This window comes from Malaya genurostris, chromosome 3 (genome assembly GCF_030247185.1).
Source record: "Malaya genurostris strain Urasoe2022 chromosome 3, Malgen_1.1, whole genome shotgun sequence".
NCBI lineage: Eukaryota > Metazoa > Arthropoda > Insecta > Diptera > Culicidae > Malaya > Malaya genurostris.
The window spans coordinates 298,772,479-298,795,334 of record NC_080572.1 but is presented as its reverse complement, the minus strand read 5'-3'; the positions used below and the strand labels follow the sequence as shown (position 1 = coordinate 298,795,334).

General features: G+C 37.5%; 1 protein-coding gene across 3 annotated transcripts in view; it reads left to right on the top strand.

Annotated features, from left to right (window-relative positions):
- LOC131439313 (mucin-5AC) overlaps nt 1-22,856 on the top strand; it is a 309,210-nt gene that overhangs the window by 231,913 nt on the left and 54,441 nt on the right. For 2 of the 3 annotated variants that reach the window (XM_058610193.1, XM_058610192.1), the window contains one exon: nt 16,397-16,444. The exons of the other annotated variant lie outside the window; for it this stretch is intronic. In XM_058610193.1, coding sequence (XP_058466176.1) covers nt 16,397-16,444 — 48 coding nt within the window. The remainder of the gene's footprint in view (nt 1-16,396; nt 16,445-22,856) is intronic. 3 annotated transcript variants of the gene reach the window in all.

The window sequence follows — 22,856 nt, the reverse complement described above, 5'->3', positions numbered from 1 at the left end:
AAAAACTTTCATCTCATAATTTTGAAGACTTTTATTGCTTGTTGGGTAATTTTTGAAGTTTTGAATCGTTAATTAAACAAATGAACATTACTAATTATGAAGTCATCTAGCATTCAATAATAGTGTAACTGTGCGAAATGGGAGCGGGTTATTTTGCCGAAAGCCATTTCGCCGAAAGCCGTTTCGCCGAATAGATCATTTCGCCGAAAGCCGCCGTCATTCCTTCACAAAGCCGCCGAGCTGACGCCAGCCGAGTCAGTCGTCGATCCGCCGTCGGAAGCGGCAGCCTTTTGCATACAAACCTGTAACCGCCTCGTTTGCCCGGTCTACTCAAAGCTAGTTTTCTTTGCTTTGGTTAGGTCCGAACGAGCGGTAGCGAGCCGCATCAGATATTTTTCATTTTCATTTAACAAACGGAAAATACCGCATACATTTGTCTTGTAGATACACCTATGCAATGGCCTTGATGCTTAGTAGCTAATAGTCAACAAGTTTTCTTGGGAACTCCGTTCTGAGGTTCATGAATCAATCTTCATTCAAGAGTACAAGAATCAATCAAGAAGTACAATTGTAGGTCAACAAAACGAGGGTTAACGTCTTTCATTTGTCTTTATTTTAAATCAATTCTAATTACGATTTTTCGGATTCGGCGAAATTATGCTTTCGGCGAAATGGCTTTCGGCGAAATAACCCTGATCCGTGCGAAATAGTGATCATGTTTTGAGACACGAATCGATTAGTAGATAATCAGAAACATGACGAACTGTAAATCTTGAGACGAAAATGTGTCCTAAATTGAAAAGTGAGTTTGTTTTAAATGAAAAAAAAGGTCACCGAAAATTTAAAACCATTTATTCTAATGAGAAAGTGTGATAATAGCTTGAATAATCATTGTAAAATATTCTACAGTTCGGTTCAGGTACGTTGTAAGATATTATTCATGTTCGAAGTAATGAGGTGAAGGAATGGGATGGAAATAGGAGCTCAGATGAAATAGGGAGCCGTTACCCTATTATTTATTGAATAATGCTGATTTGCGTTCAAGCGACGGATACTGCGCATTTTCCGCTCAAAATCAAACTATGTCAACCGATCGTAGCGCCACCGCACAGTGATTTGAATCGACAAAAACGTGAACTTAATTCTCTAGCTGCTAAACCGTTGATCCGATATACATTAGTTCCTTTGGAGAACTCATTCACAAAAATATTCCTCGTGATTTGATCACAGTAAAAATGTGCAAAGCCTACTACGATAAAAGTTCATTTCAACAATTTTTTTTCCGTTAAGAGATAGAAAAACGATGTCTTCTACAAAGTTTTTGAACTTCTAACGAGAAAAAAAATTTCCGAAGAAGCTATAGGTCTAACGCATAATGTTTCGGATATATGAAGCATTTTCGTTTGAAACCACTTAAAATCACTCTTAACTTGTTGTGCATAACTTTTTTCGTAATTATTTTTAGTGTTCGAGACAATTACTAAAAACGTAAAATTACACATTTTTGTTGAAGACTGTGCATGGTTTGGCCTTTTCCTTAAAAAGTTATTTAACATTTAAACTTTTATATACACTAACTTTAACTACTAATAGGAAGCAGGGTCGCAGACCAAAAGGCACATGCATAGACTTTTAGGAAAGCTTAAATGAAGTAATATAAAGTTACTTCACTGTGCTTCATTTTTCAATATACATTAAAAGCAAAACTAAGCGTCAATATAAATAAAAGGTCATATTCATTGAAATTAATGTATTCCAATTTAGCTTTACATCGAGGATGGTTTTGAATCGAATTTTTTATTCAACTGATGTCCATTTCATAAAACTATTGATTTAGAAATCGTTTGAATTTCATTTTTTTTCAGTGTATGGTTTAATTCATAAGAACGTTTTTGTTTTTAAGCGTACTGGTTATGGTGTAAGATTTCATCCTTGAAATGAATTAGATTGGAATTAAAAGAACGGATAAGGAATATTCTATTAAAAGAATAAGTAAAACTTGCTTCTTTAGTTTGATCAATTGCATACAAGAATGAATCATGGAATTATATTCAATCATTGCACCATAGCACCAAAGCTACGCTAACGACCGATTTCCTACAAAGCACCTTTTAATAAACCAAAAATAGTCGTTTTAGTAAATGTTTTTGCTAAGAAAATGGTCAAAAAAGCACTCTATATTTTGTTGTCTCATTTACACAATTTAAAAGGGCCACGCTACACACTTCGTAACTTTATATTACTTGATTTAAGCTTTCCAAAAAAGTATATGTATGTGCCTTTTGGTCTGCGACCCTGCTTTCTATTAATAGTTAAAGTTAGTGCATATAAAAGTTTAAATGTTAAATAACTTTTTAGGAAAATGGCCAAACCGTACATAATCTTCAACGAAAATGTGTTATTTTACGTTTTTAGTAATTGTCTCGAACATAGTAGTCACTGAAAATAATTGTGAACAAAGTTATGTACAAAAAATTGATTTTAAGTGATTTCAAACGAAATTGCTTCATATATCCGAAACTTTGTGCATTAGATATATAGCTTCTTCGGAAAATTTTTTTCTCGTTAGAAGTTCAAAAACTTTGTAGTAGACATCGTTTTTCTATCTCTTGAGGGACAAAAAGTTGTTGAAATGAACTTTTATCGTAGTAGGCTTTGCACATTTTTTACTGTGATCAAATCACGAGGAATATTTTTGTGAATGAGTTCTCCAAAGGAACTAATGTATATCGGATCAACGGTTTAGCAGCTAGAGAATTAAGTTCACGTTTTTGTCGATTCAAAGCACTGTGCACCGGCATATCATTGTCGGTGTTATCAGATTTATATGGAATGTGTGAAAATTTACAAGTCAATCTTGTGATTTAAGCGGAAAATCCAAAATTGCCTTGCAGCTAACCCATCCGCGAGTGTTTATTTTATTTTATTTTCTCAGTAGTGGTGTGTCATCTCGCGATGTTTACAGCAATGCGAATAGGAGAAGCAGGATACTTGTGCGATCGTTCATTAGAGATAATTCACATTTTTCTAATTTACAATGTCTTATTATATTCCGCTAACTAGAAATCGGGTTACACTACAGGGTCCGGCACTCGAAGTGTAACCAATTAAAAAGGCCAGAAATTCAGTTTGGAAAATTACTTTTACTTAATTCAAAGTACAAAATGTGTAAAAATAATACAAAATTCAGAATCAATTCACTTTTGCTCGATATGACCACCTTTTGCCTTGACTTGATGACTTGAGAGCGCGAAGGAGTTGCTTCGTTTGGCCGAATGTGACTTGCAGGTATTTTGACCCACTCGCGGACAATAACTTTTTTCAGCGCCTCGAGACTGGTGTATCTTTTAGTTCGGACTTTGCTCTCCAAAATGGCCCAAAGAGAATAATCCATTTGATTCGCATCTGGTGAATTCGAGAGCCATTGTGTGGACGAGATGAAGTTCGGAACGTTGTTTTTCAGCCATTCTTGGTTCACTCGAGCTTTGTGAGACGGTGCCGAGTCTTGCTGAAACGTCCATGGTCTGCCACCAAAATGTTTGTCTGCCCACGGCTTCAAAGCAACCTCCAGAATACTTTCCCGATAATATGTCGCATTTACCTTGACGCCAGGCTCGACGAAAACGATTGCTGCCTCCTGGTGGCCAATCGATGACTCAAATTCTCGTATGAACGGTCGGTCAAGTAAACCCTATCGTTTTGAGAGTTTACGAATTGCTCAATTGGAAAAATTTTCTCGTCAGAAAATACAATGTTCGGAATTTGACCGCTTTCGGCCAAACGAAGCAACTCCTTCGCTCTCTCAAGTCATCAAGTCAAGGCAAAAGGTGGTCATATCGAGCAAAAGTGAATTGATTCTGAATTTTGTATTATTTTTACACATTTTGTACTTTGAATTAAGTAAAAGTAATTTTCCAAACTGAATTTATGGCCTTTTTAATTGGTTACACTTCGAGTGCCGGACCCTGTATACGTCGATTATTCGGGGAACGTTTCATCAATGGATCTATTTTTCTTCGGGTTAAGCGATAAGTTTAGGACGCGCGTAGTTTCGGTAGCCGGCTACCCATAGCGATGACACATGATTGATTATGATAAATTTACTACAACCCCCTTCCTATGACGCATGTGGAAATGCAGAGGATATCTCGGCTTCTAGTAGCAACATGCATTGAACTAACAATCCTTCCTTCCCAAGTAGATCTACATTCGAACGTGGCCGGAGTCGGTACTGACTCCGCAACCGAACCGTCTAATTGTGAAATTTATTGATTCGATGAAAAGCTTGGTTTTGGATGGGCTTTGGTTCAAATCAAGAACACACACACACACACTCACATATATAAGTCCTAGAGGACGGGTGACAAGATTTCCATAATCGTGGATCAGTTTTTTTTGCATACCAATTAGATGGGAAACAAAACCTCGTCCGTGTAATCGTGCTTGGCGGAATCGGAATGTGGAGATCGTGAGAGTGAATTTAATATCAACGAATTTAATGAAACTCAACTTCATTTAATGAAGGCTCATTAGTCGGTGTTGGTCCAATGATGGAAGTTTCAGATAAGGTCGATAGGCAAATGAGGACACGAAGGCCCAGTCTAACCCGGAATACTAACCTGAATCGTTCAAAACTCCAATGCCTACCCACATCATCATCATCATCATCAATGGGCACGACCGAACGGTTTTAATCTGAAAAAGGTTCGTTTCATTCACACATTGCCAGCTAGCTTTGGCACTCTCCGCCACCCTGGGTTTGAATGCGGTTTGGTTACGTCATGACATCTCCAGTGACTTACGAAGCCAACGTCGGTTATAAATCCATATTTTTTCCCAACTTAAGCGTGTCTGCTCATCGATGCACTCGGTGCAGCTGCAGTAACATCGATGCCTCATTGTATGGTGCATCGGAGCCAACCAAGCTGCAGGCTGCAGTTCAATGGGTATTCAAAGGCAATCTTCGCCATCGCTCGAAGACGAACGAAGAAACGTGACGATTCCGCCCGCACCGGTACCGTACGTGAACCTGGAGGCTAGGAGGCCCTTTATGTGATGTGAATGAATGGAGCCCACTGCCCCCAAGTTTTTCACATAAAGAAAAGCATCTTTCCTGACCAGCCAGCCTGAGCTGAGAGCTGCTAGTCTAACCACATAATGAGTGTTAGATTATTTTTGTTTGCACACCATGCATCGAATTACTCCCCGCCGGGTGTGGGCGGAGTGAGTGGTTTTTCAGTGGTTGGAATTGGAAACCTACGCGGAATGATTTCACTGAGGGGACGGATGGGGGGTCTATGAAAAAAAAAAAACGTACATAATTTTGTGGCATATGAGAAGGCAGTAACGTACGTACATTTACAGGCATTCGAACGATGAGATATTTTCCCACGACCGCTGGGTTTTGCACGTTGTTTAGTTTTCGTGTTTTTCCATAATTTAAAACTACAGATAATTATGATTTTTGTTGTGCGTGTTTATGGGAGAATAAGCTTTTAAATCAATCACACATTTACGCACGAAGGCACCCGGCCATTGGTTATGCAAATATTTCCCGCTATGCTGAGTACATTTTGCCACTTTCAGAAAAACTACGCTTCACACTTATTCAAAATGGGTTTTCCGGAGCTTTCAGTGGGCAAAGCATTACCCATAATGAATGTTTGAATATGGAAAGACTAATTTTCCACAATTGACTGCAACATTAGTTTGAAATAGTTTTCCTTTTGCTGTGGAAACTCACTTTTGCAACATTGTATTAATTTGACTGATGAAGCAAAGTTACAGACATGATTTGTTGGAACATTGCTGGAGTTATTGCTTTTCAGCTAATGAAAAATGTTGTTCAGAAATATTTTATTCCTCTAAATTCCTGCTCTTCAATTGTGTAAATGCTACCGAAGCAAAAAAAATAAATACCGCGTTAAAATTTTGCTCGTACATCGCGAAAATCCAGAAAACTCGCACATCTAGGTATTGTTGATTGTGGAACGCTAAGTTAATTGTAGAATGTCATCTCGGAAAAAGTCCAAACGGTTAGACTCGAGGATAGAACAATGATCCTTCGTTCAATTGTGGAGTGTGGTCAAATAAATTGATAAAAAGCAGCCCTAAACTCAATTCTGAGAAATGAAAATATTATGAAAAAAACTCACTCAGCTTTATGTGCCGTATCACGTACAAGTTCAGCCCTATTTTATCTGTTGCGTTCTGGAGCGTGCTCTACACCTGATCCAGAGTAGCGAAGTTCGAAGAAATCGTGTAAAATTTACATCTTGATAAATGCACATAAAAAGATCGTTGCATTTCTCACAACAAATGCAGCCAAAAGTATTAAAAAACTCATTTTAATCCACCTAGTGGTCTAATGATGGCTTTATCATATTACTCATATTTTCAAAAATATCACTAGAAGATTCTGTCAAAAATTTTTTCAAACTTGAATAAAATCATAAACTCTCCCTGGTATCACCTTTTCAATTTGTAAACAGTTATGTCAAGTTAATATAGATTTAAATGTGACAACCCTGCACGTTATACACAATTGAACTTAGCACGCTGTGTGCTAGGCGGTGACGTTTCCTTCTTCCGTACCAGCGCGTACCGATTTTGGCATATTTTGTACGAAACTTTGAAAGTTTTGATACTCATTGTCACATCATTTCGGAACCGGAAGTCAGATATAGGATGGAATTACACAGTAGTTTTAGAGACACTGAGAGCTTCAATTTAAATCAATTCGAATTGTAAAAATCAGTTTAACCGTTGCTTTCACTATTGTCGGTGCTTCCGGGAGTGGAAACCGAGGACTAGTAGTCCTAAAGTAGGTTTGTATATCCACTAACTAACAAGATCTGTCAACTATTTGAATTAATCAGTAAATTTTATAAAAATGTGCGTCTAGTTTCGCTATCACTTGTGAAAAAATACTCATGAAATTGAAAGTTTTCACTAATCGCTCTGTAATACCCGAATCGGAAGTCGGATCTGGACAATTTTTTCGAGGACTTTTTAAAGAATTTCAAGCCCTTTTGTTTGCATCTTAGTTTGTGAAAATCGGTTAAGAAATTTCCGATAAAATTGAGTGCGCACTTTCTCATGGATTTGCACATATTGCCGTGTAATTCCGGAACCGGGAGTCGGATGAAGATAAAATTCAATAGCAATCTATGGGACCATACGGCCTTTCGTTTGAATCTAAGCTTGTGGAAATCGGTTCAGCAGTCTCTGAGAAAATCGAGTGTCATTATTTTTCACATACACACATACATATATACATACATACACACACAGACATTTGTTCAGTTCGTCGAGCAGAGTCGAATGGTATATGACATTCGGCCCTCCGGGCCTCGGTTCAAAAGTCGATTTTCACAGTGATTGTATAGCCTTTCTATATGAGAAAGGCAAAAAGACGGCTGGGTGATGTCAGCGACATAACTGGAGGACGTGAATACGAACGAAACAAACATGCTTCTTTCACACCTCCGAATATCAATAAACGTTCATATTAGTTGATTGATTGTGTGAATTGTACAACTTTTACTACTTCGCTTCGAGAATTTCAATGAAACGTCTATATTGAAGTATGACTGGAACTGAATTTGGAACATGGGACTAACTCCGAATTTAGTTGCAAATTTTGTTTAGTTTTAGAACTCTGGAACTGAACTCATTTTCACAATTCAGAATCCAAATTTAATTCTAGAACTGAATACTGAACCGGAATTTCGAACCTGACTAGAATCGCTGTTCCAGAACCCAACTTCCTGAATTCAATTCCAGCATGGTTAAGGGTTAAGACGTTAAGAAACTGAAGTCAGGACTTGAATTCAGGTTCTGAAGTCAGGTTCGAAAGTCTGATTCTGATCTAAGGTTTTGTTCCAAAATCCAGATCCAGAATTCATATCATGAATTTTTTGACTACCTCAAAACCCTTTCTTGAACGGGATAAATTTTGAAGAGACACCCCATATTAAGGGGCGGGTAGGGTCTAACACTTTTGAAAAATCATTTATTATTTTCTTTATATTTTCTTATAGTAAAACATTTGAAGAATATTCTGTGAAGTTTTCAAGCCCATTAGAACGAAACTCTGGAAGTTATGGAGCTTTATTTATGGCTATCTCATACTACGGAGAAGTAAGAGCTCGGCGCACAGGCCCAAATTTTTTTAAGGACCGTGAAATACTCAGAGTTTGAAGTGGAGCGAAGAAATGTAGAAAATTCTCTCGCGGCTCATGCATTGAGAGATTCGAGTTCTTGTAGCATCTTCTACCGGATTAAAAATGTTGTATACAATATAGAAAAATATCGAACAGCTTCTGTCTAATTTTCGGCAATCAGGTTTAATAGCTACAAAATGGTGTTTTTTTTCGTGAAAAATCGTAGTTTTCGATTTGAACAACTACCAAAAATTAAAAAAAAGATCAAACAGAAACGTTGGGGCCTGGAAAAACTTCTGCTCTAACTATACTGCGTTCATTTGTTCACTTCTGATTAGTCTACGCTGAGATACAGTGAACACCGCAAATCATGACCGCAAAGCGTTCTCATAAATACCTCTTCACCGACTTATTTCTCAATATTTTCCCACGAAAAAAGTACAAAATGTTGTTCGAATGATGCTTTCTATCATGCAAAACATTTGATTTTATTTTGTTGAACGAAAATTCTGGTAAAAATTCCCAAAAATGATGAATTTTTATCGTTTAGACCCTACCTCCCTTAAAGTAAGAGTGCAGAACATCTCTACGCAAAATCTTTTCTCTCCATCTGTGATCAAATTGAGACGATAAACAGAACAATCGATCAGTCTAGCTCTACATGAAGATGCTGACGAAAGTTTATCGCATTTTACCGGAATATAAAACCTTCGTCAAGACCGAATTCCGAAATAGGAATAGATATCGACAACTGTAGATGAGGAGAGGTGATAAAGACTTTCGAACACGCTAAGCTGTTGAAGTTTATCAAATATATATTCCGATTCGATCAAATTTGGCATTTTTCCATTTTGCAGAAAAATCCACGGAATAGTAGGCCGCGAATAACGTTCGAGTCCAAGCACATGAATTCTCGCCAGAGCTTGCACCGTTTTGGTTGATTGATCTGAGCAACCCGAGAACTGGCCCAGAGTCGCCCAAACAACTTTTGAGGTGTCTGTTTTAGCAACCTGGGGTTGCTCTAGATCAGACTTCAATTGCGTAGTTTCGCTCTGAAAATTTTCTCGGGTCGCACCACAACATCCATGCGAGTTTGTTTATTTTTTCTTTTTTATATGAGTTGTTGTTTAGGACGCGTCGCCCGCGTGTAGGTTCAAAAAACGAAAACGGTATTAGTGCAATAGTTCAATCAATAGAATATTAGGTCATCATGAAATAGAATTTTGAAAATGATGCTAAGGACAGTTGTCAGCTGGATGGATTTTTTATTGTTCCCGAACTAATATAAAAAAAATATGCACTTGATTTCATCGAAGATGACTGAATCTGTTTTAAAAAACTTCGATTCAAATGAAAAGCTCCTTACACAATGCTATTGAAATTTATTCAGATCCGGCTTCGAGTTCTGGATTGACAGAATAAATATGCACCCAATTTCTTCGGAGATGCCCAGGCCGTTTTCCTCAAATTTACGTTCAAATAGAAGCTATTATGGGTTCATAAAACGCAATTGAATTTATTCGTATCTAGCTCAGTAATTGGTGCCGAAATCACAGAAAGATGAGAACCAAACATCTAAAATTAAGGAGTGTGCTTTTATTGGAAACGTTGAAAATAAGGAGTGTATCGAAAAGTAGTTAACAACATTGATTATTGAATAAAAAAGCGAAAAAAAAACATATTTTGACATCAGTTTTCGATATATTGTAGAAAAATTACATTTTTATGCATTTCACTGATTATATTGAAGAAAATCCTAGTTTCTGTGAAACGCTAGCACTTTGGACTTTACATTCTTCATTAAATACTGCACAGTTACTTTTGTGACTTTCCTGGTGGCAGCTGTCCAGTATTTTTGAACTCCTGCGTGCTTTGGGACACTAAACCTTCCTTCCGAAAGTGCCGCTTGACAATTGACCAATACCTTTCAATTGGCCAAAGATTTGGCCAGTTCGGTGGGTTGATGTCCTTTTCCTCGAATTGTACATTATTTTTATGACAACCACTGTAGAACGGAGTTGGCGTAGTGGGCTGAAGCCAAATCCGGCCAGAAGAGAGGAGGAGCCTTATGCTTTCTGTACAGTGGCAGCATTCTCTTCTTGAAACATTCTTCCTCGTACATCTTGGCGTTAATTGTGCCCTTCGTAAAGAAAATCGACTACCGCAAACCACAGGTACAAATTTCTTGCCAGATCAACACCTTCTGCCCAAACTTTTCCATCGCCACCGTGGTGTCAGCGTCGTCCAGGTCCTGGTACACCGATTTCGTATAATATTGCGATCCGGGCAGCGCTCGAGAGTCTTCCTTGGCGTAGATTTCGTCGTAGATCAGGATGCATCCGTCTTTATTCTGTAGAATCCGGTTTTACAGTTTTCGCGCTCTTGTTTTGGCCTGAACTTGCTGTACCAGGAACTTTTCCGGCACCTTCTGTTTCTTGTATGTTTTCAGGGAGTTCCGAACCGTTGAATCATCCCGATGCTGGCGTTGAACTGCTTGGCAAAATCCCGCGTCGACGCCGATGGGTTTTTCCTGATGTACTCAACCACTTTTAAGTCCTTTTTCCTACCGGATCGGGGCAAATCCTTCATGGAAACCGTCTTACCGAACTTTTGAATAATATTTTTGACACTGGTGTGGTGCACTTTCACCCGTTTTGCAATTCAGCACCAAGTGTGCAGAATTTTCTTTCGCGTTTCCGGATCAATTCGTCTCATCATTGAAATGATAAACCGTACCGAAACCAATCGATTGCGCAGCTGTTATTGACATGTAAACAAACATATCACCGCAAAACACGCTGCAAAAAATTAAGCCATTTCAAAGTAATAACTTGACTTCAAACCACAGGACCATACCAGTACCTTTCGACCGAATTTCTCCACTTGAATCGACCTGTCCGCATCGCTTATATGCTCCCCAACGACGACGGTAAAGTATTGTCGACCTGGAAGTGTTTTTGAGTCCTCGTTTACATATGTCTCATCGGCCATCAAAACGCAAGCATCCGGACCCTGCAAAAGACGCGAATACAATTTCTGGGCCCTTGTTGCTGCTTGTTACTTCTGTTTTACACTTTGTTCCGAGATTTTCTGCTTCTTGTAGGTCCTTAGGTGATTTCGCCTCTTGATACGCTGGACCATTCCGACACTCGTTCCTGCTGTTTTGTCAAAATTGCGAATTGACATTGATTTGTTCTTCATGATTAGAGATACAACTTTCTGGTCCAGTTTCGGGTTGGAAGAACCGGGTTTTCTGCCTCTTCCTGGTAGCTCATCCTAAGAATATTGTGCCCTAAACTTATTAATTATGATTTTATCAATGGCATGATGAATTCCAAACCGCTTCGCCAATTTTCGCATAGCTTCTCACTTAGCCATGTGTCCAGAACTTTAATTTCTTCTTCCTTTTCAATACACGACAATTTGAAAACGCAGAATTTCAACCGGACAAACAAGTAAAGAATCGAAAGCTGACAGCCAAACGCACAGCATGCTGCGATCTGAGCATAAAAACCATCATAAATACTTGCGTACAACACAAATGTATGTGGATAGCTTATTTTCGATACACTCCTTACATAATTTGTTATTTATTGTAATATTGACCAAATTCTTCAATCTATTTGAGAAGGAAGGAATAACCCAAGTATGGACCAAATATGTTGTACTTTATTTCGATGAAATTACTCAAAACCTTTACTTCCCTAGTTACTTGGAAATTTGTGCCTTACCGTAGCTTCTCATCAATTTCCTGATGGGAAGGGAAGGATAAAAGGGACATGGAAGGGAAAACAGCTCAAAACATTAAGAAACAAATAGTTTTGCATCCCCGAAAGGCAGAACGATTTGCTTAGTTAATAAAACCTCCAACCTCAGAGAGGATTTAAATTCCTAACGAATTCTCAGATATTATTTTTTCTAAATGTTTCAAGGAAATCCGGTAAACCTGATATCCGTGTCTGCAATTTTTAAAAATCATTTATTTTTACTTCGTATTTTCTTATTGTAAAATACTTCAAGAATGTTTTGTCAAATTTTCAAAGCCAATCGGAACAAAACTCTGGAAGTAATGGGTCTTCAGCTTTTCTTATCTCATACTGAGGCAAGAGCTCGGCGCACTGGCCCAAGTGTTATGCTTCGATTGACTTGAAGACTTAGCAAAACGTTCTTCATTTTAACAAAATACAAAGAAAAAATATTATTTTTCGAGTTTTGTTAAACCCCCTCTAGAAAAAAAAATTGTTTCTTTCGATTTTGTAGACAACACAATTTTAAACGTGGTTTTTTCGAAAGCACATTTTAAATGTCCGTGTCCATCGTCATTAAAAAACTACTTTACCAATTATTTTCAAATTTTGCACACCCTTCCTACATATTAAATACCCAACCCCAACGTTCTCCTTTCCAATTTTGTTACTTTGGGAAGTTGATATGATCGTGAAAAAACGCAGTTTTGACTTTAAACAATTACCAAAAACTAAAACAATTAAAATATAATCAAACTAAAACGTTTGGGTCTAGAAAAACATCTACTGCAACTATGTTACTTTGATTTGCTAATAATTCTACCCTGAGATACAGTGGACCCACAAATCACGATTTCCAGAATGCGCCGCGAAAATACCGCTTCACCGACTTTTTTTTAAGTCCGGCAACCCGGCAGCTTTTCCTAGGCTCGATACTGCCGGGCGAGACCCGTTCAGGTGTCAACCCTAGTCACAACCGACACGCACGCCTGCTTCGATCGAACGCACTGTTTCTGGGATTGATCGATTGTTAGTAGACTAATGGCGTTTTCACTGGAGAAAACTGAAACTAACCCGAGGTATTTGCACCAAACAAACATTTTTTCACGAAACTCTGCTGGGTTCGCACTTAGCAACGGGGGTATAAGCAAACCCGATATAAGAATCATGCTCCAAACTGACTCGAAACTATCTTCGAACAAACGGTTTGACAGCCGTAAGGGTGGAAACTGGGTTAGGTATGACATCAAGCGAAAACGATAAATATAAATATTCCTAGACAGGGCTGAAAAGTCACCACTTGTGGCTGAACACCCAATTTAAATCTTAATAATTTAATTTTAACTCATATTCCAATAAATAGTTACTAAAAAAAAAATAAAAAAAAATAAATAAAAAAATAAATATTCCTAGAATTCTTAATTGTGAAACGCTTGTTTTCTTTCTTATTTATAAATTTTCAAACAATGACACTCAAATTTTTTGCAAAATTCGATGTCGGGTTAAAAGTGAAAGAATTGTATGGGGTAAAACAGAAAATGTCAAAAATTACTAAACACACTATGTTTTGCCCTCTAATCTTTTGTAGAAACGTTTATATACACAAAGTACGATATAATGTAAACACTATCATAGTTGCCCAGATTGTGAATAGGACTTGGATGAGTAAGCTACTGTTTCACTAATTATTTTTTTGCGTGAATACGTTGTATTTTGCTATGGGGCGCCTTTTCAACATTTACCCTCTGTAAGAGTTAGTTTTTGATCGTGAATAACTCTTGTTGTATCTTACGTATCAACATAATTTTCGCTGGATGACATCGGAAATATAGTCACCAATTTTTGATAAAATTTTCACATGTATAACATAGCCAAATATAATTCTATATTATAGTTTGTTTGGTACCAACGAGTATGAAAGTGGAAAACTCATGACGAGTGTTTCCCTTTCTCGTATCCGTGACGACAGTTTTTGAGGTAGAATTTGTAGTAACAGGAATTCAGTTCCTGAATATAGTTATAGTTCCAGGTGCAGAATTCAGTTCAAGAATCAAGCATTCAGTTTCAAATGGAGATCGTAAATTTTTCTTCTTCTTTTTCTTCTCCACGTCATCGGAAATATGATCAGTGAAAACGAATTTCAGAACTTGAATCTGAGCCTGAATATTGGAACCGAAAACCAAAACTGAGATCAGGATTTTGATTCTAGCCCTCCCTGCTGGACAATGGGACTAATTTTTGAAAATGAATTCCGGACTTGGATCTGAATTTTTTTAACTGAATTTTGGAACTGAAGTTGAGATCCACAGCAGAACTCCGATACAAGATTCCTGTTCGGAATTAAGATTTATTTGAGTCTCAGAAATCAGGTTCAGATTTCTGGAACTGAGCTCCAAACCCGAAGTTCCGAAACTTAAGACCGAAATTTAGGACCAGAATTCAGATTAAAAATTTAGTTTTGTTTCCAGAATATAGTTCTAAAATGCATTTCAGAAATCAGGTTCAGAATTTCGTGCAATGCCGGATCAGAATTAAATACCGAACCAAAATTCACAGCAAGTTCCACAATTTTCAAAGTGTAACTGAATTCAGGAACTAGATTTTGATGGTTTTAAACTAAATTCCGGATTTGAATTCTAGAACTGGATTTCTGAACAGAATTTTGTATCCGAATTTGAAAACTGAATCGTGGAACTGAATTCAGAACGTAAAATTCAGCTGACGATCAGAATCCAGGTCTAGAACTCAGTGCAATGATTCAGGATCAGAATTAAATACCAAGCCAAAATCCTGGTTTCGAACTCAGATTCCAAATTCAGTTCCAGAACCAGTGCTGGTGATTGTCGATAATTTGACAGAAGCTGCTCGATATTTATCTATATTGTATACAACATTTTCAATTCGGTAGAAGATGCTACAAGAACTCGTGTCTCTCAATGCATGAACCGTGAAAGAATTTTTCTACAATTTACAGTTTGGTAATGAACGGTGCTGTGTGGAATTTACCAAGAGAGAATCGCAAGTTGAGAACCCTCGCAGCAGCGTGCTAATCTTTGATTCTCAGACGGGTCATCGAGAGAAATTCGCTTTCGCACTGGTGTCCATTCTGTGCTAAATGAACCATGCCGGTTTTTTTTCTTGTTGCTGCGATGATATCCGTCTCTCTTGGATGGCACTGATTGAATCGTGTGAAGAATTGCTAGTGAGTGTTGTTTGATACGAAAGCCATCAATGCCAGAACACAGATTCAGTGATCAGCAATCCGTTTTTTTCGGATTCCCGTCATTCGGTTATGTCTCTAATATTACCCCCCCCTTTTTTTTTTTTCAAATACATTTCCCATTGTTCCAACTTTTTTCGAATTACGGTCGGGCGAAGCTTGGTAGCTCAAACGAAAATCAACATTGGTTGGTTTATTAAATAAAAGTCATATTTAATTCTCTTTCCTATCGGAAGATGATAAATGGAAAATATATGGAAAACTAAGTTAATTTTTCAATTTTATCAATGCAAAAAACTTTCAAAATCGGACTTGAAAGCGTTTCATAGGTAAAAAAATGCACAGATTTGAGTTCAACCTCATGTCAAATATGTTTTATGGCGTTGAGATAATAACTTCTTACGATTAGTCTAACCGTGAATTTGATTTCGTTTTTCTGATTTCACAACAGAAACTGCCAAATCATTATTTCATTCAGCAATTTAATGACGCAAAGAAAACCGAGCCTAGGATTCCATCATCGACCATCATCGCCCATTAGAGGCCTTCGATTATCAAATTATCTACCGTTTCGCGACCATGGGAACCAACGGACTTATCGATCAAAATTCGAAACCGTACGATCGTTTGACCAATGTTAGTCGGTCAATGTTCGCCGGCTAGGATAATTTTCCTACGAATCACGGCATGCTGGTGATGCTTCGGGGTACCACGAGTTCGATCTTCATTTATCGGTTTCGTAGTAGGCTATGGATGACATAAGGTCATCGTCGATGAATCTGCTAGAACTATCTAACCGCTGCTGGTTTCCAGGGTCAGGTGGGACGGCCAAAAAATGCGCTTTGGTGGGAAAAACGATCGCCTCAACTGTCGGCTGTTTGTGGAATCGATTATTTTATTACGGTTTTATGTTTGGGTCAATTTTAAATTGGTCAAGTTTTTCAAAGTAACTACCCTATTGATAAATTGTTCCTTGGTTATTTTATGACTGCTTGGTTGTAAACTGATTTACCTACGATGATTTTGTCGGTCAAATTAGGTCAAAATCAGATTCAAAATTTACCCTACTTTAAACTTTTATACAACTGCCTTGAGGAACTGAGAAGGAAAATTATAGTGATTACGAAGATTTTGTATTTTTTGTAACTGAACAGGTTATCAAAAACAGTTTGTTTAAGTTTATGATCTAATCAAACTTCGTCACCATGACAATAAACATCGCCACCGAATTTACTAACAACAATTTCTTCTTCCTCCCGTTTCAGGTACGATTGAACAACACGATGATTTCCCACGAACTGAAGCAACATTGGGTAAGCAATTTACGGTGCGATTGAAGCCACAAGCGGGTCTAATCTTACGGGTTTGAAAATGATAAACTGTGATGAAAACCGAACACTGGTTGACGGTTGCCAGTTGTTGATTACAATCTTGCAGTCAGTCAGTTAACTGCCTTTGCGACACTCTCTTCTTCATTCCGTCAAAGCGGGCCTGGCCTACTGAGACACTGAATTTCACAGTTCAATCCCGGGTCGCGATGGTCGTTGAGATGGCGAAGATGTTGAAAGCACCGATTCGCTCGACACAAAAACAAAACCGAACCAATTCTTGCGGAGATTTGCGGTGTAAAACTCCGCCGAAAGACCTCCCCTGAAGGGGTGATGTTCGCTGATTGGCCCACACCGACCGCGGCATAAATCAATCCAGTGCAAATAAATTCGCAGCGATTATGACAAATCGAATGGATCGCCCAGAGAATGAGGGTTTCCGAGCGAGTCCATCAATCATGAAGAGCCGATTGCAGTCAGTTTAGTCTGATGGATTGCGAATTGGATCGATCTGCGGATGAAAAATAAGCGATCTAATCGTTTTTAATTCGGTGCCTCCGTGAAGCAACTCCGTGGCACGGCGGTCGGTGGCAAATCGTTTGCTCTGCCGATGCCAGATGAACTGAGGAGTCATGGAGTTTGATTTCTGTTGACTTGCTGGAGGGTCTCTGGGAGGGTGATCGATTTCACCATGTGCGGTGGAAAGGCGAACAATCATATCGTTCCGTTGTTCGAGAAATGATACATCACTGTAATTATTTCCCGGAGGTCGTTGAACTATTTTGGAAGGACTTTCGGAGGAAAATTTTACGAGCACAAATTCAAATGTCTGATCGACGAACTTCGTAAGAATAAACATCGCACCTTCAGGGCCAGGGTTCGTCGGAACGTTTTTTCATCGTTAAGTTCCTATTTGTTCAGCTGTCGGTGGCGTAACGATCGTTGGTCTGTGCCTAACGCACGTGCCCCGATCGTCATGAACCTTGTGTGCACTTGGGAACCGTAATGAATAAAAACGAACTTCATTCGTGATGGAAATAGAAGACAGTCTCGGCATAATTATCGATGCAAACCGTACCCCGAAGACTATTGCGCTTCATAACCCTTTTCATCGTTTGAATGCCCCGTAAAATGAATATGACAAAATGATGGAATGCTGGTTTTGCCTATTGGGACCGCCCACCGGCAACTGTTACCGTGTGTCACCAGGGCTTCTAAACATGGATATGGGCAACCATATCCAGTTGGGTTGGATGATTTAGTTCGGTTACGAAATACCTTACAGTCAGCGTTGGTTAATGAAACTGCAATTGTAAGTTTCGAGACGGCTTCTAATGACGGTGATTGGTTTATGAAATTGTATTTTGTCATAATAGAGCTGTTTGCACATTCAAACGAGTTGTGACGTAAGAGACGACTTGGGTGTACTCTAAGATTTTGTTCTTTACTCTTTGTCAGGTGATGTGATTAATTAGGATTATCAAAACGATATAGCTATTTTCTAGGGTGGTCACCGGGCCTCAGTGTGACCAATGATAAGATGGGATTGGAAAAAAAAACATTCTATTCAGAGATAGGACTCGAGCATGCAAATCTGCTTCAATAATTGGAATAATACTATTATTTTAATTATCCTGCGATGCGAGTAAACACATCTCACAAGAACAACTGAAGTTGAGAATTGATTAAACCTCTGCCTCAAACAGGCATAAAACCTCCTCGAATTTTGTTCCAACAGATAGTTTACATACAAATGATACACGTAAAATTAATACTAAAGTAAACATTACAAAACTATAAAATAACTTAAAAACTACTATTGATTGTAAAACTAACATGATAAGTGACTAAGAAACAATCGTGTGAATACATTTCGAGATATTAGACAAGTTGTCGAATAAACGTCACATACTAGTAAATGGTACATTAAATCCATAGTTTGTTTTGTGCGGAAGGTAATTTCCAACGATGAATGTCGAAATTAGTTAATTGTAAGAGTTCAGGACAATCAATACGTGATTGTAAGAAATCGGTTATGAAAACTGCTTTTGATATATTTCTACGAACAGATAATATAGTAGATCCAAGCCAATAAGTTTACAGTGATCTTGGTAGCTAAGTAGATTATCCAGGTCATTCCATGGCAGATTGTGTAGAGTTAATCGAAAAAAGTTTCATCAGGTAACTTCGACGCGATCGTCCTCAATTCGCCTGCGATATTACGAGCCCCTAAACACGAGAATTGGAAAATATTGTGAACATGGGAATATCATCAAATCAAAAGATGTTTAAATACATTATTTTAACAAAAAAAAAAAAAGCCAACTTTTTTATTCGATTTTTGATATTTTGTTTTGTTATGAAGAACGAAACAACGATTAAGAATTTCCGATTCTCCGGAAAAGGGGGGATTCCCCCTTTTCCCCCTTCCCTCTCGGTGGCCCTGTTCGGAAGCATCTCATGTAAAAATGTAAGATCTTACGGTTTCATATTGAATTCCTGAATTTCGTCCGGATCTGACTTCCGGTTCCAGTGTGCAAAGTAAACAACGTAAAATAATTTCTGATCTCGCCTCAAAACTATTCCAATCGGTGGTCATTTTCAGTAGACAGCCTGACAAAAATAATTTCTGCCTTCCTGACTCTCGGTTTTCGATTAACGACCGAAGATGGATCCCAGTCCCGTTTTTCGACCCGACTTCGATTATATTGGCTCCCGGATTCTGGTTTCGTAAGCACCTGCAATAGTGGGACTCACTTCGTTTTCTCAAAGATGGCCTAACCGACCAGAGTTCTGTAGGTTATACTAGTTTATGGACAATCTTTTTGTTTTCAAGACTCAAAGAAAATTATTTTGTAGAATATCAGTACACCACTAGGTGGATTAACACATGTTTTATTAATTGATTTATTTAATTAATTATTAGGAGCAGGTATTATTTTCTTCTCGACGAATACAGCAACTGGACTCCGACCACAAAGTTGATCAATATAAAAAAAAATTGCCAAGAGATTTAGCCCCTTTCACTAATTTGGCATTCCTGTCAAGTTTAAGAAATTTATTGACCTTTAATGCGGTTCCTCTAAAAAATGAAAATTTTATTTTAATTTTAAATTTAAACGATTTAATTGAAAAGATCTTACAACGTTGTGATATCTCGGCGCAGATAATATTTCAGTATAATTTACTGTAATGTTCACAAGGAAAATATTAGTAGATTAGCCTGCTCTAGGCAATGAACATGTTTTAGGTTCTCATCAAGCAACAGTCGGGCGAGTAATTATTTTAAGTATCAGTTGGAAGTATTCGTATACATGTTCCCATTTTGTGCCCCATCTTTCCTGTTGATTTACCCTTTCCTAGGTTAACTATCGTATTCGCAATAGATCCGATTTTCCACAGACACGACCACGCTTGCCAAAGTTATTATCCGGTATTCTAAACTCTATTTATACTCGTTCAGGTAAACATCAGGAGTGATATATGCTTGTTTATCTCGAAACCGCCATCGCGAGTACGAGAAAGACAAGCGAGCGTGAGTTTTTCTCATTGCTTCCAAAATTTTTGAGAAAACTAGATTTTCAAGTTATTTAATGTGGAGATAACATTCTTAAAATTTAATCATAAATTGCTGGTTATATTTCTGATGGTATGGAGAAAGAATTATGTTTATACGCGAAGCACAGCAAGTGATATTCGCGATTAAGTTCTACGCATGCCTCCACAGGGCAAATTTTGAAAAAACGCGCCATAGTAAAGTAAGGCGTACTCACGTCAAAACTTTCAACCATAAAATATTTAAAAATTTGCTCCTCCCATTCACAGTATGAATTTTGTTCAGTTGTACTGCGATGGATGATGATTTGTACGGATTGCTTCATGTCTCCAGTTGATTTACTACCGAAATAATAAATAGATCATACAAACCGATTTTTGAGACCTGAGAGGTGAGATGAGATAGGAATCTCAGCTCTCATGAAGATAGCAGAAACCGTAATAAAGAACAGTGTTAACTGATAGCTTGTACTGGATAGACGTGTACCAAGTGTAAGTCGTCCGAAAGTCCTGTTAGTTAGACTTACGCTTTCAGTTAACATTGTTCCGGTTTCTGCTATCTATATGAGAGCTGAGATTCCTATCTCATCTCACCTCTCAGAACCGACGTCTGCAGATTCGAATGTCACATACCATTCGAATCAGTTCTTTAGGATCACTCACTTGCCTCGGAGATGGCTAGCTCGATTTCAACGAACTAAAATCTAAAATAAAAATGAAAATTCTTGATGTTTTTTCCGAATCCGACTTCCGGTTTCGGAATTACAGGATGATAAGCGAAAGATAATATGTGCACTTACTGTATGGTTGTGGAGTTTTCTTCAAACTTAGTTTCAAATGAAATAGTTTGAGATCCCCTAGACAATTACTGAATTTTATTTGGAGTTACTGGTTGATGAGTGGAAAAATTTAGATTTTAGGAGTGTTTTTTTAAAAGTGACCGTGCAAAAAAGCGCATTCTTAAAGCATGGGTAGCAAAATTTTGTAGATTGACGATTGGTAGTTGGCAATTTCGGCTGTAGCAAAAATACTAATTAAATTTTTAAAACGGAACTTACTTCGATTTATCGGAGACGATTAGGAAAATTTTTACGAACTTGGATTCAAATAAATGTTCTCCTGATCCCATAGATTGCTATGTGATTTATTTCGAATCCAACTTCCGGCTCCAGTGAAATCAGGTGAAGAATAATGAAAATTTCGAATTCGTTATTTAAAAAAAATGTGCTAAAATTTGGTCCTATATGTTGGTTAATTAAAACAATTTTCGTCGAACTGGTCCTCGGTTTCCGGTACCAGGAATATTAGGAACTGTTTTGAAAACATGCAATGAACTGGAATTTGCTTCGCTTTCTCAGGAATTGTAGAACTGATTTTCTCAATCTTGCTCAAGGTCCTGTAGTGTCGTAGGATGTTTAAAATTGAATCCAAATTTGACTAGCGATTCCGGAATTATACGGTGAATAGTGTTGAAAATTACAAACTGACGATAAAAAAATGAAAAAAAGATTGGGAATAGAACTAAACACTATTTCAATATATATGATATGTTAGATGATGGCAAAAGTGGTGTATTAAAAATCGACATTTCTGTATAAAATGTTCAAAACGACGTACGACTTTTGATTATTACGGCACTCTTAGCAATCATTCTCTCCAATTATTTACCGATAATAATAACTAAAGCTATCACCTTTTAATCTGCTCTGGAGAAATTACCGAAAAAGCAGGAATATTTCGCAATAATCGAAAGAGAAAGTAAACAAAGAGAATCTCTCATTGTTACATACGTCGTTTTGAACATTTTATTCAGATTTGATATTCGACATTTCGAATAACTGTTCTCGGAACCAGAATCCAGAGAGTACTAAGTTTGTTTTACCATCAAACAGCCAGGCCTACAAGTTTTAATACTTCAGAAGTGGCTATGATTAGTCTTATCCTCAGAACCGTGGTCAACCAACGTGTGTTTCTGATTTCTTCAAAACGGAAAACGGAGAATTCGTGCTCATATGTGCTCTTGTGTTTTCAAAACCTAGTTTCAATTTCAGTTTTCGCGGTAAGCGTGTACGAATTCGAACACCGCACCGTTCGTAGAGGCGGTATTGTGTTTTCTAGTTCCGTTCCAGCGAATGTATATACCTGTGCGCTTTTTATGAAGGTTTGACCCAGTGTGGACCCAGTACTTTCGGAACCGGAAGTCGGAACGGGATTAAATTCAAGTACTCCGCACTGCATCATAAGACCTTTCATTAGAAACTAACTTTTCGAAAATTATTCAAGTCATCGCTGAGAAAAGTGAGTTCGATTTTAAAGTTTGAAAGTATTATTCCCGGTAATTTATATTATAGAATTCCTAAATGCGGTTTGCATGTTCGAGACGGGTTTGACAAGTAAGTTATTGAAATGATTCTCATATTAATTCCAAACTTAAAATAAGCAATTTTTTTAAATTTATGAATGAATTTTAACTTTAAACTTTTCATTCAATCGGTCTTATAATTGTTCTGTTAGAATTACGATAGGAAAATGAGTAGAACATGAATTTAACGAAATCTATTGTGAAGTTTTTAAAATAACTGGAAGGAATTTGTATTGTGGAGTTTTTAAAATGTAACTGGAAGTAAATGAAATTTTAGACACAAACAAATAAAAATAAAACAATTTAATTTTATAATGGTAATTTTAGAGCAAGAGAACGTACAAACCTATTATTTTTATAAACAGTGAATCGATTCTAAAGTAGATTTCATATATTTTGATCGAATAATGCTAAATCACTAATCGTGAACCAGTAAACTCAGTAATAGTTTAACTTTATTGATCCTTCGTTAAAAAGCGT